General features: G+C 38.3%; 1 protein-coding gene across 1 annotated transcript; it reads right to left on the bottom strand.

The window, feature by feature from the left end:
- Positions 1 to 1,061: 1,061 nt before the first annotated feature.
- Positions 1,062 to 22,291, bottom strand: OPN4 (opsin 4). Its single transcript, XM_062496479.1, has 12 exons — positions 22,265 to 22,291; positions 15,547 to 15,689; positions 13,193 to 13,326; positions 11,832 to 12,035; positions 9,811 to 9,982; positions 8,798 to 8,962; positions 6,146 to 6,253; positions 4,825 to 5,005; positions 3,139 to 3,285; positions 2,553 to 2,621; positions 2,087 to 2,122; positions 1,062 to 1,250 (listed from the first exon to the last, which is right to left on the bottom strand). The coding sequence occupies exons 1-12, from the start codon at positions 22,289 to 22,291 to the stop codon at positions 1,062 to 1,064; spliced, it is 1,575 nt and encodes a 524-aa protein (XP_062352463.1).
- Between the last annotated feature and the right edge of the window lie 3,643 nt (positions 22,292 to 25,934).

Below are 25,934 nucleotides of genomic sequence, written 5' to 3'. Positions count from 1 at the left end.
CTCATGGATTTAGTCACTGTGGAAGAAAACCCTCAGCTATACAAATGCTGCTGTTTAGAGAAGGGGAAAATGAAAATACCAAAGTGAGGATGATGTGGATTCCATACATCTCTAGAAAAACTATTTTGGGGAACTAAACCTTCTCCTCCCAATATTTACTTTAGAAAAGCACATCAAAGGGTAAACAACTTTGAAGTATCAAGAAGCACATGTATTGACTTACCCATAAGACATTTCAGTGCAAATAATTATTTGTATTCTGCATTCTTCTCATGAAACCTGCTAAAGGAAAGTCAGAAGGAGTTTCATAATAATCTGCTGTAGCTCTGGGGAAGTTTGCTGAGATTGGGTTAAAATCATCTCTTAAGCCACTGTTGGAAAAGAAGCTAAGTATGGAAAGGACCATAGCCTTTTCCTCAAGTGTTACTCTTTTCTCTTTCCCTGTCTCAGGAATTGAAACAAATATATGGTACTTCAAATTACTGGTAAAGTGCATTGCCTTTCATTGGATTGTAGAAGAAAAGGGGGGGAAATGTGTCATTAATGAGAGAAGGGAGCACTGACTGTGTAATTAAGTTTACATTTTGTTGAGAAACTTCACAATAATGAAGAAACCATCTTCAGGAAGGAATGTACATCTCCCCCCAAATTTCTCAGCTTTAACTTTGTAATAGCTTTGAAGTTAATACACTAAATGAACAAAGCCAGTTTTGAATATCATACTTCCCCTTCCCTCTCAGGTTAATCCTAGAAGGCTTCTAGGTAAGGTCTGTACAGTGGTGGGAATGTATGTGAGCAGAATGAAATCCAAATGAAAGAATTTTTTTCATGAGCTGCATAAAGAAGAAATACTAAAATTACAGTGTGACTCAGATCAAGATGTGATCCCCTGGAGAGAGTTCTGATGCTGAAAAGATCACCCCTCATGCTTTTATCCTTGGTTGTCCTGTGCTTTGTCCTTGAAGGAGCATTTCAGACCATTCTAGGAAGGTACTCTGGATTCAGCCAGTCCACAGCTGTTCCAGAGCTGTTGGGTAAGGTGATATTCTGGCTTGCACCTCTCAACTGCTGGACTTCTTGTTCTGCTTGTGACTGCTGGATTTAGGGTACAGAAAACCAGAGTTGTATCGAGAAGGCAGCTCTCCTTGGACACTGCTGTATGTTACTGTAATACTGGGTATCTGGGCTGAAGATGACCCCTGGTGAGACTCTCCTTTTCTTTGTCCAATACTGTTCAGGCTCTCACTTCTCTAAAGGATGCAAAGATTTACAAGAAATGGACAACACAAACATCTACAAGGACATCCCATTGAATCATTTATAAAAAATGACATATATTTGGCACTTTGCTACTCCCCCTGGCTGACTGAAAAGCAAACTTAAATGATGGAGGGAAAAGTAGATCTGAACATTTTTTTAAATATTTCATTAATAACTTACAAAAAAAAAAACACCTGTTAAACAAGGTAATGTACTAAAGCATTAAAGACTATGCATTTGCTACTTAAGTGCTGTTCTGCTTTGAAGAAAGACCAAGATAATGACAGCACATTCAACTATCAACAGAAATATTGTGAATATCCTCAGACAGACTATGAATTCAATTGGGTAAAGAGTTTCTCCATAAAAAGGGACTGCCTGGGGTCATTGAGCAAGAGCTAATGTAAAACATAGTGTTAATAGCATGGGTAATTTGAAGAGGGACAAAATGAGGTAAAAATTGAGGGAAATGTTACCTAGCATTTTTTTGATAATACGAGATGTTAGCTGTGACTTGCACAGTACCAAAAATCAGTTAGGATGAGGCTCACAATAGTTCATAAGGATTATTGCTAACAATAGACAGTGTAAGGTGATTGTATTACACTGGGGTTAGTGCTGCAAAGATAAAACTGCCTTGTTTTCATCTGTCAACTCTTTGCTTTTATTTCCATGTCTGCTGAGAATTAAGGCAAGTTGACTCAGTTATGAGAGACGTCAGATATTTTTACCCATATGCTGTAGCTGTGTTAGATGAAGAAGAAATATACACTAATACAACATGTATCTTACTGAATAGGTGACATGGCACGTTGCAAAAACTGACCTTGATTTCCTCCAAGCTGCATGTTTTAGATGTTTGCTGCAACCCAAAAGAGAGAACATTAAATAGTTAACAACATCATTTTGCACAGCAGTAGTTGCCACAGGACTAAGGCTGTCTTGGAGGTACAGAATGGCTGTCTCAGCTTAGCATATACATTATTAATATAAAGATGGCACAAAGTTACTGCTTCAATGCTCCACTAAGGAAATCACAGACCTCATCAGAGGACTTACTAAATTTAAGAAATTATTCAGGTTCTTTGAAGAAGTTGAATTTCAGAAAAATCCTGTAGTTCCTATGTTCTCGTCTGCTTAGTTTCAGAATGGTCTACCCTTTGTGGTCATGTTTTCTGTGTTGTGCTGGGAATATTGTATAATTTTTCATCTCAAAACACAACTTAATTTATGCTCAGGGACTGGGATTGTCATTAGTTTTTGTTGCCAAATATTAAAATAACCATTCTTACAGTAGGTGTAGCCATGTACTCTGTGATATTCAGTTCCACCATCAATATGTCATCAGCATCCACAGCTGTCTGAAAAATGAACACAGATAAGACAGATATAAATGGCATAAAGGTATGTTACAATATCTGACATATGCAATATGCATAAGAGAAAAAAAAGAGGACAGCAGAGGACTGACTGAAAAGCAGTGATATGTTAAAGATAGCCTTGTTTTTTTAGATCTTACCATATGTGTTCATTTGGTAGCAAATGGTGAGACAACAGAAAGATCAAACAAGTAATTTGGACAGTGAAAGACAAATATTACTAAATACACACTTAAAACCTAACATGAGACAACTCTCCATTCAGATGCTAAGTTTTCTAAAACAGCAGCAGAAATGCAATGAAGACAGCTGAATAATGAACCAGGGTGGGAATAAAAAGCTGACGACCTTTTACAGCCTCTAAGTCATTACTCATTATGTTAACTCATAGGTTATCCACTTCTTCTTGGCAGGAACCTTCATGATTAATTATGGCACAATGTGCAGATTTGTTAACTTGTCAGTTGTCAGATAATTTAGGTATTACACAGTCTATTACCTTCTCACAATTACCAGAATCCTGGCTTGTCAGTTTGGCTCTTATGTCACTAGTCTGAGTTGTGTCTTTATCCGTTTCATAGGAAATTTGTCTTCTGGCAAGTCTGGAGAACATACTGGGAGTATCAGTTTCTGTTTCAGTACAGCCCTAAAATTAATACAGCAAAAACATTCACTCTAGGTCCTTTAGACTTTCATCCAATTTGCTCCAGTTTTACCTAGACAGAAATTGTAAAAGAGACAGGCATAGTATAAAAGACATTTCACAAAAGTTCTGTCACATATAACTTCATAAAATGTTTGCTTATAAGATGAACAAATAAAACTATCAAGTCTGTTACATCTAAAATTCAGCTTACTTTTTTTTCCTCCACAGGATGCACTGCAAAATTTGAAAGAATTTAGTGTTTCATTACAACCTATTATTGAAACTTTTCTGATGCCTCTTATAGGTCCGAGAAGACACTGTTTCCACAGTACTACCCACTTAGGAAACATGTGTTTGGAGGAATTAGGGCCAAAGTTTCCAAAGTGGCTTGGGTGGGAACAGAAATAAATAGAAGGAAATGTCTCAGGACTGCAGAATCAGTGCTTTAGAAATATTTTGTTTCAGGAAGGAAGGAATCCTGGGTTTGTAAACTTTGCTCCAGTTAATGAGGGGAAAAAAAACCCATGTTACTGAGGGAGTTTGTTGTTTCTTTAAGAATCAAGATTCGCAGTGTAAGAGATGCAATATAAAGATGTTCCTTTTCTATTAGCCACTTTTAAAACCTTCCACCTGACTGGTGGCTACAAGCCAGAAGAATTTCATTTTTATTGGACTGAGAAATCGAAAGAACAGAGAGAGCAAAGAAATTGAAATGTTAAAAACGACTGTCAGAATTCAGCTCTTGGCTTGATTAGATATGATTCTTGTCCCAACTGTGAAATAGAATTGCCAAGAAACTTTTATCTTTTCAGCTGTTTGGAAATTTAGTTTGAAATGATTGCAATTTATTTATTAAAAATAAATAATATGCTTATTTAGTTAGTATATTTTTGAGTTACAGGAGAGAGTCTGGATGCCATATATTTGCCCTGTTTTCAGTTGCTGTGTAAAACATTTGTTTCCATTTAGACTGGCAGCCACAAGCTGTTGAGGTCTTCTGTGAGAAAGATTCTGTAATGGATGTACTGATTTGTCTAAATCTGATGAATAATATTTTACCAAATACATCCCACTTTCAGAAAACATTATCTATTTCATTACAACCTTGCTTTCACTAGAGAACTATTTTGTGACTAGCAGTTTCTTTTTTCTGTGTCCAGACTGCAAATCTGTGGTCAGACAAGCACAACCTAAAAGTATGATCTTCCAACTGAGCTCTGACTACTCTATGCTTCGTTTACTGTTAAGTAAGTACAACTTTACTGTTATTGGTAAACTTTACTTTCTAAAATTCCTGTTATTCCATCTTCCTACTCTTCCTTCAGTGTCACCAACCATCAAGAAGAAAATTATCTACATTCTGCTTTTATATTTCAGCCTTCTGTCTTTAATTTTGCTTTGTCCCTCCACTTTCTCTGGGGCTTTTATAACAAGCACCATAATGCATTTCATCTAAAAATTCTACCACTTGGAAGGAATCTATATGAAAATTAATTGCTTTGCAATTAAAAATGGATGTATGGGAAGTGTCTCCCTTACTGATTCGCTGTCAGAGAGAGAAGACAGTCTCCTTTTCCCTTTCTGCAGCCCACTTATCTCAGAAGACTGGCTGGTTACGGTCGTTCGTCTGGAGGAGTGGTAACTGCTGAAGGACCGTGAGTCAATAGGAGAAACTCTCAGTAGGGGTCCAAGGCAAGGAACGTATGTTGCAATGGCTCTTCTAATGGATAAGAGGTAGAACTAGTCAGATTTTCTTTCTTTTAGCACAAAAATTCAATCATCATAAACAATGTGTTTATTCAGAGAAATGAACTAATGCTGCTGGAAAATTACTGGGTACAAAAAGAGTTTTCCAGATACCAGATATCTCATATACAATCACCCTGCAAGATCACTTATTCACAGTATTCTGCAGAACTCAAATCTATTGCCTGGCAGGGATAAAGGCATTAAAATATAACTCTTGCAGCTGAAGGGAGCTATTAAAACAATATTTTATCTGCTTTCAGCTTAATCAGGGCAAAAATAAAATTCTGTCCCTTTTAACTGAACCTCACAGAAGTACTACATAATGAATTATTTTAATCTCCCCCTAAGCAGCTATGCCAGCTCCTCTTATGCATCTGTTTGCTGGCTATCTGTAGAGTTGTACAGAATGTGCATTTATATTGCTGTATTACTTTGCTCATGTGCAGCGTTAGGAAACTCTGGCCTAGCTTTCCTCTTCCTGACAGCCTTCCCCACGTAGATACTCCTGCCCACCTCTTCTCTATTCAGTCCTTCAGTAGGTCTTTGTAAGTGGTGAAACAACAGCCTAGCTGTGGCTTTGCTGCCATCTGTCAAATCTCACTGCCTGCATCTGAACTTGGAGTGGCAATGACCCCTCATGCTACCTGTGAGGGGAAATACTACCTGAAATATGAAAGCCTTGAGAAACATGAAGAAGATGCACAAAATAGTGAAGCGATTTGGCTCACTGTATTACCTTTCTCACTGGCCTAGCTAATGTAGCAAAGTGCTATTTGCAACACAGCCCAATGTCTGCCTCTCATGAAGACAGTTTAAAATTTACGGCGCTTTCCTTTGAGATGGAAAAGTTTCCATCTTTTATCATGCAATAGGTGAATACAGATCAGTATCCATAAACATCTCTAACTACCATCTGCTCAGTAGTTTGTTCCAAGTACAAATTCCACATACATTTCTGTGGCACTAAGGCATGTTCCTGGGGAGGGCAAGGCTGTATGACAGAGTTAAAATGAGCAGGTGAAGGAGAGGTCAGGCACTAGTCCTAAAAGTGACAAATTTACTCTCAGATTTTCTTTGCTAAATTAAGCACAGCTTGTAAGAGTGAACTTACCTGTATTTGGGGTGAGTGATGGCGTAAATGATGGGATTATGGATGACAGAAGCTTTGGCAATCACAGCTGGTATGGAGTTCATGAAAGGTGTTAGGACATGGGAATACCTAGAGTAATGCAAACACATAATACATTTACTATTGAATTCTGCATTGTCTATACAATTTTACAGTGGCAAGACAGTGTTTTAAGGCTCTAGAGAGAATAAAAGGGGAGTTCTGTACCAAAACAGTAAGAGAACAATTTCTACATCCTTTGCCTGTAAAGATCAACATCAGTCTAACTACATTTCTGAGAAATATGATTTTCTTTGGGCTTCTCTGGCAGTACTTCACTACTATGACTCAGGATTGTGGTAATTCCCATGTTGTTTAATCTAGGGACAATGACAGCCTTTAAAAAGGAGTCACCATCCTGGTGAGGAAGTTTTTCATCATACTGTGGGAATATATATACTCTGTGATGAGATGGAAATGGATTGCCAATTGCAGTATAGGAGCCATTTTGTCAGCTGCCTGAGTGTTGAGATGCCATTTCACTTCTTAAGGCTTTTCTCTGATAAGGATGTTCTCCATGTGCAATTTTTAACATAGTTTCTCCTGATCATACTTTAAAACACTGATTAGAGGTATAAATCTTCACAGATTCTGGATAACACACAGTGTGACCTTACTGGAATGGAGTTTTTGATCCTGAGCTGAGACAGTGCTTTGGTAAGGCTAACAGAGAGTTTGGCCAACAGAAACAAACAATGGCAAAGGCTTGTATTTAAGCTAATTATTCCCAGAAAAATGCAACCTGTAGACCAAAAGTATTAGTGAGTATAACTGTATGCTACCTCACTATTCCCCATTCAAAATATTTTCTAAAGGAATTAAGGTTCTTCCTTTTTCATATGTCACTGTGTCAGATGAGTTGTCTTTAGTCCAAGACTATTGCCACAGACTCCATGTCTGCCTCCCATATGTAGCATGCAGTGAGATTTTATCTGAGTCCCTTGCAATAAAATTCCACAGAAGACATCCACACTTGATGTATTAATCTCTGAAAAATCCCAGTAGGATTGCCTAAAAGACGTAGTTAAGAAATGGAAAAAATCTGAATGAAGCTATGTTGCTCCCCAGGTATCTTCATAAGCAAAATTTTAAAATGCTAATTTCTAACATACTGTAGAATTGTAAAATTGTTCATTTGTTCAGATTTTTGAGAGTGTGAGACATGGAGCAGAAGTGAATTTCAGCAGGTACTTGATCCTCCTAAGGCAGATGCTGAATCTATGCGACAGTGCAGCAGTTCTACATAGTGGTCAGATTAAAGCATCCCCTAATTGATTTTCTTTTAGGTCTCTTACAGGGCTGCAAGGTGTTCATTTCTGTCTCCTTGCTGCTCCTCTGTGTCTAACTGGTCACATGTCACAGTGGAGGGTGTCCAGTACCCAAGTTCCCCTTTGACAGGAAATGGAACACTAGGACACATCTGAAGGATTCGTGTTTCTGAGTGAGGAACATGTTTACCTTCATGGAAAAAATGTTCACTGCAGCTGGGAATTACCCATTGTCTGCATACAAAGGGAGAGAATCCACTTCCCTCCGTATTTTTTCTTCTTAAACTTAGAAGCTTAACTTAGCATTTAGAAGTGCTGCGTTTAGGAAACTGCCTTTCTCAGCAGTGTTTGAGACAAGACTGTGCAGTAGCCTCTTCCTTGGGTGTGTAACAAAAATCACCCTTGTCTCCCAAAATGCTCCATCATGAGTAAATTTGAGCTGTGTCAATTTTAGGAAAACATTTTTTTTTTCTCTGACTAGAAAAATACAAAGAGAAGTATTTTGTACTGTCACAGGAATTGTCCAGCTGAGGTTTTGCAGGTGAAAAGACTTCCTAAAACAGATAGTCACACACATTTTAGAGAGGCTAAACTGAAGCACAGGAAAATTCACATCTCAGGGTGGGAGAAATAACCACATAGAGCCAAGACATCAGGGTTCCCAATCCATTACTTATGCTTGGATTGTATCAACTGTTGTGTCAAGCTATGTGTTTTAATACTGTCATGCTTCTGTTGAAATTATTGTATAAAATGCTGACAGTTAAATAGTTGAAGAACATGCTTTGATGATTTATATTTATGATCCTTTATAGCCAGCAGCAAAAAACTCCCAATACATGTATGTACTAATTTTGAACTTGCTTATACATGTAAGGAATTTCAGCAGTTTGATGTAATACAAAAGAAATAAATATACTTATGTAGATTAAAGAAGTAGAGGGGGAAAAAAAGAGAATCAACCCCTGGGAGGATCTTTTTGGAGACCTTTATTTAGCATTTTGGTGCTAAATAAAATTCAGATATTTCAAATATCCTAGCATAGAGAATGCATTCAGAAATCTTCAGCATGGCAGTTTATGTTGCCAGTAATAATATTCCTGTTTTCATTCTCTCTCTTTTTTTTTTCCAATTTTCTTAAAGTCAAACTACAAAAAAATCAGTCAGCATGTGCCCCATTTGTTAAATATCACACCTAAATATGTGAATGTTTTGGACACACTTCAGACATCAAACATGACAAGTAGCTTTGACTTTCATCTGTCGTTTACAATTTCACATCTTTTGCTTTCACTGAGCATTCATTTGCTGATACATTTATAATTACCCAGCAAAAGCTACCAGAGCAACAACAGAGTATGGTGACCAGGAAATGACAAAAAACAAGATGACAATCAGTGCAATTTTGGCCATCTTCCACTCATTTTTCATCCTCTGATACTGTTTCTGGAACTCTTTATTTCCACGTTTGCATCCAAATGTCTGAATAGACCTAGGGAAAACAAACATACAGCAGCAAAAAACAAAGGTAAGGAAGGAAGCAAATAGCTTCATGAAGTGAGGCAACAATTACTCTTCTGCTACTTAAGGCTAAAACTCAGGCACTTTCATTGCATGTTAATTCAAATACATGACCCATCCTTCACAATTTGATGTACTTCTGTTGCACTAATCAATGGCAAAATCCACATGTGCTTCAATGAAAAAAATAGCCCTGTACCAAAAGATTTTCCACATAAAGCAGGTCTTCAAGCCAATTGAATAATGCTGAGTTAAAAACAGTTAGAGGAGACTTTGCTTCCCTGGGTTCTGTTTTGCTTCCTTGCTGTCACTTTGTCCTTCTGAGCTAAGTGACCATATCCACTGGGATTTATGGGACTGGTAGCTACAGATGGCACATGGAGTGGAAGGCTGCCCTTTACTTTTAAAGCAACAGCTTTTTGTTTCAAACTCCTGCTATTAAATTTTTAATCTCCTGTTTACCCTTTTCTCTCTCTCTTTTTTTAATTTACAGTTCAATTCCATCTATTTTTCTGTGAGATAGTTATTGATACATGGTCATTAGGTGTTTCTGAGGTCCCTTTTATTTTTATTCTGGTTGCTTAATTTCTGTACCTTTTCCATGTCATTAGATAATATACTGATAAACTCAGGCCTAAATTCAGGAATGGCCCTTCTAAGAATCATACTTCTTACCATGCTGACTAATGACAGAATTTTCATTTGGTTTTCTGTTTTGCTCACAAAATAAACATGAGAAACGTCCCAGTTGTCTTCTATTCTTCCTTTCTTTGTTTTAAGAAAAAACAACACAAGGATAAAAATCTGTTGGCTACTTACTTGTTGGCCTTCTTGATAGCCTCAAAGATAGAGACATAGCTGTATATGATAGCAATCAAAGGAATGAAGAAGACAAAGCAGAAAAGCAGCATCGTGTAGGCACGGACTGATGGTGTGAAAGTCATGTAGTCCCAGGAACAGGAAGTCAGCAAACCCTCAGGAACATATGCACCTAGAAAGGAAGGCAGGAGAAGGCATGAACCATGAAATGAATGTTATTCCGAGTGCAGAATTTAGAGGAGATACTCAGAATAACATGAGATTTAGTCCTATTCTCTGAAAGGGAAAAAAGGGTTTAAAAGGATAATTCTTCATGTAAAGCACTTTTATATTTTATTTTGTTTTCCTACTGTATTTATATTTAGCAGTCTAAGACTTCAAAAAACAGAATAATTTTGCTTCAGTCTTGAATTTTGTTTAAAACTCATCATACTTAAAGGGTATCTCTTCAAATACTTATTTGGGTCTTGGATCAGACCTGTATTGTTTTTAAATATCTCCATTTCCTATCAAATTGCTTTCTTCCTTTCTTTTTGGAGTCAAACAATTGCTCTAGGTACCACTTTTCTAAGTGTGTGCAGATCGGAAAAATTTACAGGGCAAAGGAAAAAGTTTTATTGTTTTCACCAAATTATTTTGTCATGAAGTAAAGCTAAGTAAAAAACAAAACAAACCAAAAAAAAAAAAAAAACCCAAAAAAATCATACATACCTAATGTTCTGCCTGAAATAAAATGTATTCTCTTTAAGGAACTGTTTTGAACTGTTAAGTAAATAAATTGGCAGTAGCAACATCTTTTAACTTTGGAATTTTAATATTAACTGTTTAAAATAATATTTTCTGTTCCAGTCTCAAAAATATTGCACCAGATGTTCTCAAATGCATCTAATTACAGTGTGAGAGTTCATGCTGTGGGCACTATTACAATGTAATTATGAGATAATAATACCCTTCAAGCAATTATTCCACCTTCTTCAACTGAAAATCTATAATCTAAGGCTCTATTCTGTCATTTTGTTATTCTAACAGCTTCTCACTCAACCAAAGACTGCTTCTGTCAGTATTGCAGTTTGCCTGCTTTAAGCATACTTCACTTTTAGGGGGACCAGAATGGCAATAATATGACAAATAACAAAACTCTGCTGAAGTTCTACTCAGATACTGAGTTGGTTGTTGCATCCTTTACCAGTCAAACATGTCTATGTTCTCACCTCAATTGGCAGACACATTCTTTTCTGGAATTAGGGAGCATAATGGTGGACTGGAGTTTTGAATATGAGTTCATCATAGCTTAGCAACTGGTGACTCTTGGGAAATAAACTTAATGGTAGTGAGGCAGAATAACAAACTGATTTTGTCACAAATTGCAATGATCAAGGTGCTGTATGAATGTCCCAATTTCCATGTGTAAAATTCAAATTTACTAAAGCATTTTAGTTAGTATTAAATGCCATGCTTATTGGAAGCCAGTGACAACAGCAATGACTGAATGGACAATTTGGACAACAGCAAGTGCAATTTGTCCATCCAGAACACAGGCAAGACTTACTGAAGATGTCTTGGCACAAATGCTCAGACTGTATTCCTCTTTTATATGAATAAAAAGAATTAGATTGACACTGCTGTCTTAGCACCTTCTGGGATGAAAATTCATCAGAAATAAGACAAATACATTTACTTAACATATATTGTTGATCTTGATTCAATAGGAGTAGAATCCGTGGGATAATGAGCAGGCACATTCTTCATAAATTTTGGCCATGAATTTATCTACTGTTCTTTATGCAGCTAGTCATGTGCTTAAGGAGAAGTGCCACTGTCATATAATATGCTGCGATGCCCACTGCATTCTTTTCTTTTGATTAGAGGCCTTCAGTTTCAACATGTATTTAATATCTTTTTTTTCAAATAGGTCTATTTGAGCCTTGTATGTGAGCTATTAATTCAACCATCTTCTGTAACTTTAACTGGTCTTTAATCCAATGCTATGAGGGCAAAAAGTTTTATTCCAGTTCACTTACTCCATCCAAAGAAGGGTGGGAGACTCCAAGCCAAAGAGTACAGCCAGACTCCTACCAGGATTATTAGGGCCTTCTTCTTTGACGTCACTCCAACAGAAGCCAGAGGTTTAGTGATGACAAAATATCTGTCCAAGGCAATCACCATCAAAGTGATCATAGATGTAATGCCAAAAAGAGCTCCGCAGAAGGCATACAGCTCACAGCCTTGCAATGAAGATGACAGAAGTGGTAGTGAAATTAATCTACCCATGCTGATTATTTCTAGGAGAGTTCAAGTCTGTGTTTCTTATGAACTAATGTCGTTTGGAATTCCTAAAGCAATGAACTTGAGTTTTCCTGCAGTTATAATGCTACTTCAAAGCTCCTGTCTGTCTTGCTAATTACATTATCCATGGAGATAAACTTCAAAGATTTTGTGTGCTTCAATTGCTGGAGACAGTAATACTTAACATATTTTTACTCATTGATTTCTGATGTTTCTAGTGGGATAATTTCAGCAGTCCATTAATATCTCGTTAAACTCATTTTACTGCAGGTCCCATAGAAGAAGTTGTTTTTCTTAGCAATGGGATATAGTTACTTTGGTGCTGTTCATATCTCAAGGGCAGCAAAACTGAAGTTAATATGAATATATTAATGAATAATTTAGCTGAAGTAAATATTCGGACTATGAATACATTAATGAGTGATTTTAATTGTTTAAACAATATAATGATTAAAAGCAGTGGTTTGGATTTAACACGTATGCAAATGAACACTTAAGGGAAGTAAAATAGAATATGCTTTTGGTCATCAGAGATCAAAATAGCAGTTTTATTTCTCTGAGTTTCCTTTCTGTTAGTACCTGTTCAAGAGGCAAAGACTAATCTTCCTCTTATAACAATTATACTGGAAGAATGAAAGCACCTTCATTCCACATTTTATTACTACACAGGCAGTGTTAACATTTCTGTTGTGAAAAAAATAATCTGGTTTTCCAGGCCATCTTACCTCACTATGCCAGGTGCAAATCCCAGAGTGGGGAAGGGCTTTTAAACTGGTGTACTGAGGGGGAGTGCTTCTTTGTCAGATGACTCCAGTAACTAAGTCATGAGGTGATTGACCCATGAGGGGAAGAACACTGGCAAGATTAGTGCTGTGCCTCATGTTGCCAGTGGTGTCTTTGTCTCGTTAATATAATTTTCCTCTCATGATGGCAATGTATTTATTGCACACAGACAATATTCAAAGCAATGTTTGCATCAACACTGAAACAATGTTGAGAAATGTTCTCAATATTGCATGAGTATCTGAGGATTGATAGATTAATTACCACTATGGTAAGAACATATATAGTGAAGTATGAAAGAACATATACCAACCTTTCTCACCAAAAATCCAATGTTTGTAGAGGCTGCTGGTGAAAAAAACTGGAGACTGTGTAATGGACATCAGGAAGTCACTAATAGCTAGATTGATGATGAGTATGTTGGCTGGAGTCTGAAGGCTCCTGCTCCTACAGAGATCAGAAGAAATGTTACTAAACACTGCTGCACTGTTAACTATGCTGTTACTGGTTCCTGTGCACTCACAAATACCAAGGAACACTACATGGCGAGCTAAAGCAGAGCGCTTCTCGTTTCCTTCATGAGGGAATATAAGTAAGGCTCAGTTTTACACCCTTATACTCCTGTGCACTTTACAGGATTGTTTTGAATACCAGCTCAGTGATGGGGATAAATCACTGTTCCTTAAATATTCTAACCAGTGCACTGCATGTCCACGATTAACAGGAAGTTAAAGTTGACGTACACTGTGAATGTCTGGATCTGGGCCATGTTAAGCAGGAGAAGGGACATATATTTTCCACTGCTGATAAGAGCAACAGTGACTTCCTAATACAGGGATTAAGCAAACTCACTATGAACCACATCAAACACTTTCCTTTACATCAATTCTTCTGTTACTCTTATTTCACTGGCCTATACTTTGTCTTTAAAAGAGCAATAAGCAGCCTTCAGTGTATTCTGCCTGCTTTTGTTATTCATAATATTACAGCACCGTGTTTTAAAGGGTACACATAAAAATGTAACTGAGAACTCTTCACTTTGGGGCTCAGTGTAACTACTTAGCGCCTTTCTCAATTTCAGTTTTAGACATAAGTGAAAAACAGGTGAATAAACCATGTTTTTTGGGACTGGTCCAGAATCAATCACTAGGATCACCATCCCCTTTCTGTCAGTTTAGGAGCAAGGAGGTGCTTATGGGTTGGGTGTATTTGTAGTCACTGAACACATTTCTGTTTTATGCAGCTGGTTCTCTTACAGTTTGCCATTACCTGAGGCTGCTTTGTAAGCACTTAAACTGTTTTCTGAATTTCTGATATTCTAGTTACTTAGCTATCAGTATCCCTTTCTGTCTTCATATCACCTTCAAATGAAGACAAGCTGTGTCCTCCAGTGGAAGTACCATTGATACCTTAGGCTTCAGCTTTTGTATTTTTCAGATTCTCTACTGCTTAGTGTGAAACTTCATGTTGGGTGTTGATGAGTTCCCTTTACAGGGTAGTTAGACAAAACAATCCCTTCCCAGCTAGAGAATCAAGAACACCTCTTACCCAAAACACACAAACAATGGCAAGGGCAGGGGGGCAAACCAGGGGGCTGAGACTTCATAATCTGGGGTTGTGGCTGGACAATTGACCCCAATGTGAGGATGAACCAAAACTTATAAAAGTGTAAAAACTCACAACTAGCATTCATCTTGGATTGGACTTGCTTTTGCACTGCCCAAGGTATATCCTTTCAATAAATACCTATTTTATTCCTTTTGCTCTGCCTAGTCTCTGTTTCAGTTCAGCCTTTCCAGGCATCACCATAACTAGATTTCATGTTACCAACTCCTTTTCTCTTCTTAAGGCCACTGTCATTCTCACTTAAGTGTTGGTATCTACTCTGAATGAATGTGATGAAACCTACTGCCCATAAATATAGGCTTGAGACCAAGACAACTTTCATTTGCACTCCAGTGATCTAAGTTGACACAGCCAGATTATCCTATAATTTGTTGCTGTTATTTTGGTTTATTACAGTAGTGCCTAAAGACCAATCACACAATAGAAGTTCACTGTCTTAAACATCATGTCAGTGCTCTGCCCCAATGTGACAAATCAGACACAGAATGAGGAGTGAACAGGAATGGTGAGCTTATGACATTGTTGTCAGAGATCCAATTTCCCTCAGACAGAAAAGTTGGAATGTAACTTTAGTTAAAGGAAACAAGCCAAGTGTTGGAAACTGTGAAAAAAAATAGGACATGGCCACTAACAAACAGGAGGGAAGAAAGAAACTGCCTAGTAAGAAGCAGGAGGAAGGAGACATCTAAAATGGAGCAGATTTGTGAGGTCCAGGGGTGCAAACCAGCCCATCAGTTCAATGCAGACACAGTTAGCCAGCAGAAAAAGAATCACTGTAACAGTTCTGCTTTGGCTGCGTTTCTGTTGCTTGGAATATCTGGGTGATTCTTTGCAATCTTGGTAACAATTTTGCTATGGCTGTGGTTAATGGGAGGAAGTCAGAGGGAAATGGCAGGTTGCCACTCTTTTCTTACAGCAATGTCTCTTGGTGCATTTTACTCTGCCAGTAAAGTAGTCTGACACTATTCCTGGTCTGTGTTTGCAGCACACAGGATACAGTTCAAGTTCATATATTTAAAAACACATTCAAAAGAGAGATACCTGCAGAAAGCATAGAAGACCATGAAATTACCCAGCGTTCCTGTGATCCCCACTATAAGAATGACAGCTCCAATCGTATAATGGGCATGATCTGGGACATCCACTGTGGGAAAGGCACGAGGAACATCTTGCACTGTCATCTTCTGTGGAGCAAATAAGAGGTCATAGGTTTATTGCCAGACTTTTCTGAATAAGCTGGCATGTGCTTCTCTAGAAGAGAAAATGGTCAAGAATGCAAAAAGACAACAAGCAAAAAAGTCAGAATAAATTCAAATTCCATTTACTGTTGATCATCTTTGGGGGATAAATATGCCATCAGCAGTGCAAAGGGCAAAGGATAGTTTGTATGCTTACTTTTGATTTAGAATTTTAGTGAAGAAAAGCAACCTATTCTCTCCCAAAAGAAAAATAAGGACATAGAGGAGAAAAAGAGACAGGAAGGGACCTGTTTCATTGCACCTGATATCAGGTCATTACCTGTATTGTATTTAACAACAAGTAAGCTTCCTATGGATTTAATTTCAGGCAAGTTTCTGTGAAGTACAATTTCAGTTGTTCTCTGACATCACGGTCTACATTCTCTAAGTAGAAATGTTCTATGGATAAATAGGCATTTACTCCTTCAGTAAAATGGCCATTTCATTATTCATTTTTCCCACTGTATAGCACTGAATTTTGAGCTGCCCTCAAGAGCTGATTACCAAAACCTGGAAGCTTGAACAAGAGTCTTTTGGAAACTAAACTGAGGATCAGAAAAACAAAACCACAAATCCTTTATACCTTATGCCTGATTTCCACAGCAGTTCTGGTTTTGGTCTGCCTGAATCAAGGTATTTTGTTCTCTCTGAAGTATTTAATAAGCCACCTGATTGAACCATTTGTGTCTTAATCAGTTAATAACTCATAGCAAAATTCAGTAGCCAAGTCTGAAGATTGCAGTATTGGAAATGGGTATTTTTTGACAATAGAGGCAGATATTACTTCCAAATACATCTGTGAGGTTGGCCTGAGGTTATTACAGGCAGTGTGTATTATTAAAAACAGTGTGCCAGTAGTAAGAGGTGAACCCCAGGAGTTCCTGGAATTCTGGATGAGATTGCTTTGTGTGCTCAAGACCTGTCCCCAGCAAACCTTAATCACCAGAGTGCACTCCCTGGGTTTCTACATTAGCAGCAATGAAATGCTGGACAAATACTCTGATCTTAGAGAAAGAAAATGTAGTTCTGGCTGTTACTGTAATTGGAGCAAAATGTTAAGTTTGCTACACTAACTGAATGACAGTACCATGGCATTTATGGTTCAGATTCCTGCAGCAAAGTGGAAGTTGGCATAACATCATCAACATCAATGGGCATCTTGCCCAGCTAGAAATTGCTGTGCTCAACACACTGCCAGTAAACTAACAAAAATTATCCCATACAAGTAGCAAGTCAATAGGGAGAGTCTGAGATAAAACTCTTTCAAGTAGATGAGATCAGGTGTTCTTTGGTTAGGGTTGGTTTTATTTCTCCTTAGTCTTGTGGCTATAGCATTTTTAAACAGCTGTTCTGCAGAGAGTCTGCAGAGTAATTATGATTACTACTGGAATGGAGATTTCTGATGGTTTTTCCCTGTAGCTATCCATTTAATCAGAACTGGATCAATGTAATAGAAATGAAGCAACTAAAGGAGCTTGTTTTGGCTATGAAGAAGAGATTAAAGTGGCTTTAATTTGAATGAAATTTGTGGAGCACTAAGAACAAGGAAAAATTGGAAAGATAAATATACACAGAAATCATAAGAAGCAAGATTAGTTAATGGAAAGTAGAAGAGTAAAATTACTTATTCGTTAATGAAACAAGTTCATATTAAAAAATAAAGTAATAATATTTATACTGGAGCAGTGCTAGGGCATAAATTACAAAACCACATATATATTCAGGAAAAGGTGTGCAGCAAAAGGAATAAACTAGCATTTTAGTGTGAACTTCCTGTAGGCCTCGGATTTTTACCAGAGGATACAACTCGGCTGTTCTCTAAAAGATAAAAATCAATTATTAAAAAAAGTAGTTTCACTATTTTCACGGGAAATACAGTTATTATTCTTTACGTCAAAGAAAGGTATTGGTTAATCAAGAAGGCCTTAGATCAGGCCTAAGAACTTCAAATCCATCACTAAGTTGTCTACATACACACAGCTTCCTTAGCAGAAGACAAAAATACATGCCTGTATCAAGTTCAGTCCTGTTCAGCTTCTGTGGGAATCAAAAGAAAGGACAGGGAGGAGAAGATAGGGCTTGAGAAAATCAGGTCAGCAGGATAATCAAGAAATCAGATAATTCCCAGAGCTTTTCTCTGTTGAGTTTCTCCAGTGCATTAGCCCTGTTTATTCTGTCTTCTACTGTCATCACACAGTACAAGTAACTTGGTTGGCAGGGGAGAATAAGAATCCCCCTGTTTCAATCCATATTGTAGCACTTGTCTTTTGAGAATACTCTGACCAACTATTTCAATTGCAGTGATAATACACAGCAGTGTTGCCTTGCATGTTTTCTGTTCAGCCTTCTTTCTATGAAAACCTTGTGATGAAGCTATTTGGACTGGGACTGGCACTATTTAACATTTTGTTGGCAATATGGACAGTGGGATTGAGGGCAGTCTCAGCAGCTTTGCTGATGACACGCAGTTGGTGTGGTGCAGACACGCTGGAAGGAGGAGATTTCATCCTGGAGAGGGACCTGGACAGGCTTGAGAGGTGGGACCATGCAGACCTCATGAAGTTCAACAAGGCCAAGTGCAAGGTCCTCTGTGTGGGTCAGAACAATCCCAAGCACAAATACAGACTGAGTGAAAAATGGATTGGGAGCAGCCCTTGGGAGAGGGGATTTTGGGGGTGTTCATCGGATCATAGAATGGTTTTGGTTAGAAGGGACCTTAAAGATCCTCTAGTTCCAACATCCCTGCAATGGACAGGGACACCTTCCACTATCCCAGGTTACTCAGAACCCCATCCAGCCTGGCCTTGAACACTCCCGGGGATGAGGCATCCACAACTTCTCTGGACCACATGTTCCAGAGCTTCACATCCTCACAGTAAGGAATTTCTTCCTAATATCTAATCTAACCCTACCCTTTCAGTCTGAACACATTACCCCTTGTCCAACCACTATGTCCATGTAAAATTTCCTCCTCTAATTTTATTGTAGTCCCTTTAGGTACTGGAAGACTGTTCTAAGGTATCCTCAAAGTATCTCTTCCCCAGGCTCAATCAACTCTCTCAACCTTTAGTCAAGATTAAAAGCAGGTGTTTTTACTTCGGGTGTGTATGAAAATACGCCTTTTTCTAGAGTTCTGTAAGAATTTATGTTTTCAATCTCTGGAAGGCATATAATTTATTGTTTATTTACAACATAGTTTTGCAGAATCAGTTTGAGAAATGCCACACTGGTTCAGATGAGCATCCCTGACAAAACAACAGCCTGCCTTTAGCCAGGACTGGGCATTTCACAGAGATACCAAGTGTGCATTTTGAACAGTGATGTGGGAATCTAATTTTAAGAAGATTCTTACTGATTGGTTCGTACCCTAAAACAGCGTTATTATCCATTGGAAAAGAAAATTTTAGTCCTTCATATATAGGTGTAATCCTTTGCTAAATCCTATTCTGTCACTTGCCTCAATAGATGCAGAGTCAAGAAGTTACAGAGTTGCTCTGTGTCAACGTGTTTCTTTCCAGCAGGTCCTTGTGGCAGCACTTAGAGTAGAGGGAAGCAGCTAGTTTTAATGAAGTTTGTCTTCTTAAAATGCTCACTTTTTTCCCTAAAGGAATATTTGTCTACTGCCTACAACAAAAGAGCTAAAACAGGACTTTTCAGTTTCTTGCAGTTAACTTGCCTGAGACTTACAAACTTGAGATGCTTTCTGGGAGTTTGGAAAAAAACAAATATTTTATAGATAAATATGTCTAAATCCTTGCTGCAGCACAATATGGAGCCTCATTACTCTATATTTATTACCTGCTGCCACAGCTGCTTGCAAGGGAGGCAGACAGAACTTCTTTGAGGGACAATCTGAGGAACCAGCTTGCTTCTTTAAGAAGGGACAGACTCAAGCTTGGTGCAAGCAGAGAAGGGAGTAAAAATGAATCAGCCACAGGGCAGATTCATTAAGGCACATAGGGCAGAACTTGTATTTCACACCATAAAGTTTGCCAAGACTCTCCAAGACACTAATCTGAGGACAGCTGAAAGGATAAAGCAACCCCTTTGCAGTCCAAACCAAAATCCCAACTCCTAAGTGATTTCTCCAGGTAACAAGGAAGTCTAGATTAGATATTAAACCCAGGAATATTTGATGCCTGCATCTATTTTGTCTTGGGGAGCCATTTACCATACAGTTTCCTAAAGAGAATGTTTTCTAAACAGTTACTTCACAATTGATTAAATTAAAAAACCCAAATGAATCAAACCTCTGAATAACTTCTAGTTGAAGATATACCATATTTGAAAGTCAAACACACTTCCCCATAGCATAAGAAAAATACTTGTGTATAAGTGATTAAAGGACAACATTGCAAGAATAGAATTCAGCTATTGCTGAGAAAAAAAAACATTTGTTCTTTTTCAGGGTGAGGAAATAAAATCATATCACTTAATTACCATTCACTTGGAGATGTTTATTTCTGAAGTCCTACTAAAGCTAACAGAGATGATGCAGGGCCACGCAAGCAAATACTCATAACAAATAGAAATCATATCTAATATAACCCACTCCTCACAGTCTCACAACAGCAAGAGCATAAAATGAGGTTTAGTTATAGCTACAGGGAAAGAAGAAATCCTCATAAGGTCATTTGAACATACTTCAGTGCTGATTCTGATTGATTGATTTGTATTACATCAATACTGAAGACAGGAGCAGACAAAACTATGTCAAAGGCATTTTTTTCAGCTACTTGTATCTAAATTGGTGTAAAATAAGGCAACACAAGGGGAAAGAAAATAGGGAGTGCTATGTAGTTGCTTTTATGAATTCATCTAACTTCAAACTGTAGGCACTGGTTTTGCAGGAAGAACGTTATTATAGAATAGAGCCCAGTTCCAAAACATTGCAAGTTTTGGCAGTCCAGCATGAACTTGAAAAATATAACAAGTTTCTTTGTTCTTAATTTTCCTACAAATGCAGGTAAGAAAGCCACTTATTTACACAGTATGACTTACACAACCAATGACAGTGTTAGGCCTTTTACATTACAACAAATTACATAGCTTAGAAAAATTATCTGACCAGAAACACTGTAATTTCCTGGGGTTCCTTGTGTGGTGTTTGTACTGCCTACCTACAAGAGACCTCAAACAAGTGATAGCACTTGCTTTCCTTTACAGGTCCTTGTTCTGATTTCTGAGCTTGACTCTGTGGGCACTTGCTCTGTGATGACAGGCAGCACAGAGAGGAGTATAATCCCCCCTCAATTATGGTTTCAGCAGGGTGACGCTAACTGCTAAGCCCTCTTTCCAGTAGACAGCAGGGCTTTCCATAGATGATGCTTGTCCTGTTGAGCAATTTGGATAGCAGATTTTGTATCCTATCTCCCAGATTTAATCTCTGCCACAGGCAGCACACACTGTTTTCACTCCTGAAACTCTCTTAAGCCAGTCTTTGTGTAAAGTGTAAATGCAAAATTTTGGTGATGCAGACACTTGACCTAGGGAGAGGAAGGGGGCAGTTAATTAGGTCTTTCAGCAGAATACAGAAAAGATCAATTTTTAAATTTCCAATGTAAATCACTGTGTCCCAGAATCCTTTTCCATTTCGACATGCACTCTCCAGCCCCTTTTCTTCCTCCCTGCCATGTTCTGCTATCCTTTTTCATGTGTTATCCTTCTAATTTAGTCTTGCATATGCCTTGGCTCAGGACATTTCTTTGCAATATACTACAGATATCCAGGTTTTATTAAAAATAGATTTTAAAAACTTTAAAAATTAGATTGGTATGTGTTTTCATTATAAACTTTTAAACAGACTTTTGTAAAAACAGCACATGAACAAAACCTGTAGTCCTAATAATATTCTGAGAGACAAAACCAAGAAGAGGACATCTGAACTCCTTTGGTTCAGGCTTGTGGGGTGGGATGGAGAAAATTTTTAGCAAACCCAAAAAATTCCAACATGAAGTACCATCACAACAGATTCTCACTTACAAGGAAAATGTCCTTCTCTTTAATACATAAAAACTCAGAAGGAGCTTAGATAGGACTTACCTGAGAAAACCTTCCAGACAACTTCCTCGGGTAACTTCACATAGTAACTCTTTTAACATTTACATGAGCACTCCACTGCACTTACAGATTATTACAGAAACTATGGGGATTTCCGCCCTGAATAACAGCACAAGTGAGCATTGTGTTTGAACTGCTAAACAGCAGTTTACCGTACAAAAACATCTTGTTTTGATAGTTTGCAACATATTTGATGCACTTCGCCATTAGACATTCCTGCCTGTCTTCTGCTATGAGTTGCCATGCAACTCTGCTGAAAAACACTGCTTCTACAGCCCTTCTGCCTTAAATAGATAGTTAAAGGAATAAAAAGAAGATTTAAAAGTTTTTGTTATGCAGTTCAGTACTGCATTACAGCATTAAATGTGTACATGCTCCTTAACTGTCGATTTACAGTCCTATAAATGCCCACCTTGCCAGAGATCTACATGCTACATCTTTAAGTGACAGAAAACACTTACTGTTGGGGCTCTACGAGGCAGATCCATCAGTGTGTAGGCATTGGCTTCTGAGTCATTCCATGCATTGAAGGGCTCCACAGTTTTGGTGCTCTTGGTTTCCTCGGAAGAAAGATCCCCTTCTGAATGGGCTGATTATTCAAGTGAACAAAATCTAAGCAAAAACCAAGAAAGAAGAGCAGTCCTCTGAATTTAAGTCAGCCACTTTACCTTTGTGCGTGTGAAGCAGATTGTTCGATTCTTTGGAATGGTGTGAGATCCAGTGCAGAATTTCTCACTAGAGCTTCAGAATGCTTCAGTCCATCATCAGCTTAGCAGAGGGCAGCAGCAGCAGCTTCCATTTAAATACGGGAGAGGGCAGAGTCCGCACATGCCCAGTTTGCAGCTTGTTCCATCCTGATTCCAGCTTCACTGTAATGACAGTATAAAACAGATGCTCACTTAAAAGTGCTGGTATCTGTTTTTGCCTTTGACCAATTTATGTCTGAATTTTAATGCTATTCCCACACTATCTCTGTACAAAGAAAAGAAGTTAAAAGGTGGAGTTCACTCTGTCTTGGATACACCATTCTTTTTCACCATACTGGTGAGTTAGTTTTTGTAGTCTGCTTTTAAAGGAGATTCATGTGTACAGTTCTGCTGAAATTGTCAGAACTCAAATAGATTCTGATATTTAACAATGTGTTTGCATGCACTTCTGTCTTGTAGAATTTAGGTCATGGTTGTTTGTTGGTCTACTTCTAAAAATAAACAAAACGTAGGGATAAGACCTGACATCATCCTTTTCTGCTCTTTAGTTAAAAAACAAAACAACAACAAAAAAAAAACCCACACAAATACCTTAAGCAGAAAACAGCAAATATCCATCTGTTTCAAGAATTGCCTGCCTTCTTTCCAGCTGTGTTTAGGCAAAGTACACATGAACACATGTACACAAATCTAGCCTTACATTCCACTTTGCAAAGAGATGGATTGCTGTATTCCCAGTTGAAGGCCCATTACTGTTATAAAGTGAAGTTTAATTGCAACAGAGAATTCGGCAGAGTGTGAAAAGGCTCTTCTAGCAGATACTGCACCCTGAGTATCACAGAGTTTAGGCCTTCCATGCACTGTCCAAATGACCCTGATACAAGCTATTAGCTTCACTGCAGTTGGTATTAAAAACAGATGGTGTGAACTGTTACTGGAAAGCCTTTGTGAGAAGACTGTTAGTAATGGTGGGAACTACAGTCCCCCAGCTCCGCTCAGGTACCTTTCCTTAAATGAACACCTTCAGTATCCAACCATAAACTGAAGGATTGCATTTCTTTGTGTGAATGGGAGCTGTCCCTCTAATGAAAGGCACTCACCTATAGTGTTGCAGTTTCCCTTGAGTCTTCTAAGGAGGGAAACAATCCTTGTTATCACTGTGCCTCTGCAGATTAGCCAGCAGAGATGCTTCTACAGGCTCTCAAACTGTGACACCCTAAGAATAATTATTAGCAGGTCCATTATGAAAGGCAGAGATTTCCTGGAGTGTCCCTGCCCTGAAGTACTGATGGATGCAGCCAAACCAGATTTAAACTGGCTATAGCAGACCTGCACTCAGAGGTGGCTGATCCACTGACAAATTTCACCTTTGCCAATGTCTGAGATTCTTTGGTCACTTTGTAGAGTGAGCTCTACCCTTCTTCTCTCTGTGTGACATCAGACGAAGGAATATCAGGGCAATGGTGGATGTGACATTAATGTATGAACTTCAAAAGACTGATGTGAGCTCCAAATCCACCCCTCGGTGCATACATAGTGCTTGCACTGTAAGGGTGATGCAGCAAACAAAGGTGTTGGACATTTGGGGGAACAGGAACTTTTTGGAAGATAAATTTGCATTTTACTACAAAATAGTCAGGGGATGTAATTTCAGAAAGCCACAACGTGAAACTGGCAAAGGCTTGTACTATCTTCAAGTGAAGCTTATTGAGGAGTAGAGCAGAAAGTACTGAAATGGTTGACATGCAGATAAATGAGACAATGGGAGGTCTTCCATGTATGAGCTCTGTACTCAGAGGACTTGCACAGTTACATCCTGATCTTGTCAGACTGATAAGCCATAAAGTTTGAGACACACAATCTTCAAGACAAGCATAAATACTAGATCAGATGTGATTTTTGACTTGAAATTCTCATTTTCTTTGCTTAGATCCTCTTAATTTTCCGCTTTATGTCTTAGTTTTGGACAATGACAACACTCAATCTGTTCACATACAGTTTGTACATAATGTTCTTCTTTTCCCTGGGTCACAGATGACATTTTTCTTCCTTATTTCCCCTCATCTTAACAACAAGTCAATGCACTGAAAATATTTCATTTCCAGCTAGCCTGGAAGCATCAACTTTTTGCATTTTTGGGGAAGCCTGTAGTATGTTTGGCAGAGTAACCAAATCATAGAATATTTACTTTAAAAATATATATGTATATTTGACATTATAGAAGCTGTCTCCCTGCTTCATTTGTTTTGGTGTTGATGTACACACCTTTGCAGAGAGATTACTTTGATTAGTTCAGCAGTTCCTGAGAGCATATTATGAAAGAATATGCAGTGTAAAGGAGAGAAAAAGTTTTCCCATTGGGAAATTCCCAGATGCTAGTTCAAAGAGGGCTACTCATTTGGTATCCTTCCTTAGTCTTAGGACTCTGCTTCTGTGAATGCTAGGCACTTGCAAGCTAGGGAAATTATTTCTGAAAATTGGACCCTAACATTCAGATTCATGGCCTGTGGAGAGGGTCTCGTATGATGGTAGCTGTGTGATCCTTTACTTTGGCCGATTTCTAGAGGCAATTCAACTGCCCTGTTTAATGCGTGATTACTCAGCTTCCACAAAAGGAGAGGAATCCTCCTAGAACTTATGTATGAGACATCTCATGCTCTGTCCCTAGGGACAAGGACATGGAGCAAATCACTCACAAAACATTTTTCTCTAAGGCTGTCTTTGCTTTATATGCATTGTTAAACCAGAACAGTTCTAAGTATTCTGTTGGGCAATAACTGTTTTTCTTTGTAGTTAAGGCTATTTCACTTGAAGTTTTCAGAACATTAGACTTGTGGATCAGGAAGCAGATTTGGCCCCTCTCTCCTTCCTTTGTTTATTCTCTACCAAAATCTTGCCTCTGCTGTATTCCTGGGAAGCCAGGAATGGAGAAAACATCAGTTTTTGACCCCAAGTACTTTCTAAAGGCATCAGCTCATTCTAAAGCTTTCAAACATTTTTGCCACAAATTCTGGATGTGAAACATGCAGAAAGTTCACCTGGCTTATGGCCCAGTCTGAATTGCCCTCCAGTAACTTCTAGAGAAAGGAAAACCTGCCTAGCATTAATCTCTCAGAGTTCTGTCACATTGAACTATGGTGAGAACAGCCTTCCCACCTTGAGCATCCTGCCTTGGGCTGGGTGCCAGCCGCCTACCAACTACTGCATTCCTCCCCCTCTTCTGCAGGATGAGGGGGGGAAGGAGAAAACAATATGGAAAAAAAAACCTGTGGCTCAAGATAATGGCTATTTAATAAAACTAAAGCAAATGCTGTGTATGGAAGCAGAGGAAAAGATAATACTTCTCTACTTCCCATCTGCAGGAGTTGGCCAGCCAATTCCAGGGAAGCAGAGCTTCAGCAGGCACAGCAGTTATCACAGAAGA

The sequence above is a fragment of the Cinclus cinclus genome, chromosome 7 (assembly GCF_963662255.1).
Source record: "Cinclus cinclus chromosome 7, bCinCin1.1, whole genome shotgun sequence".
Taxonomy (NCBI): Eukaryota; Metazoa; Chordata; class Aves; order Passeriformes; family Cinclidae; genus Cinclus; species Cinclus cinclus.
The sequence above is the reverse complement of the archived record's forward strand: the minus strand, read 5'-3'. Positions and strand labels throughout refer to the sequence as shown.

What these genes read in the sequence shown, in the direction of transcription:
- OPN4 (XM_062496479.1), bottom strand. Translation starts at nt 22,291, where the DNA reads ATGGATCTGCCTCGTAGAGCCCCAACA. An exon ending in TTGGATTTTTGGTGAGAAAG is followed by an intron (nt 12,036 to 13,192) that starts GTTGGTATATGT and finishes CTTCATTGCAAG; the next exon opens with GCTGTGAGCTGTATGCCTTC. An exon ending in AGTACATGGCTACACCTACT is followed by an intron (nt 2,123 to 2,552) that starts GTAAGAATGGTT and finishes TTTGGGTTGCAG; the next exon opens with CAAACATCTAAAACATGCAG.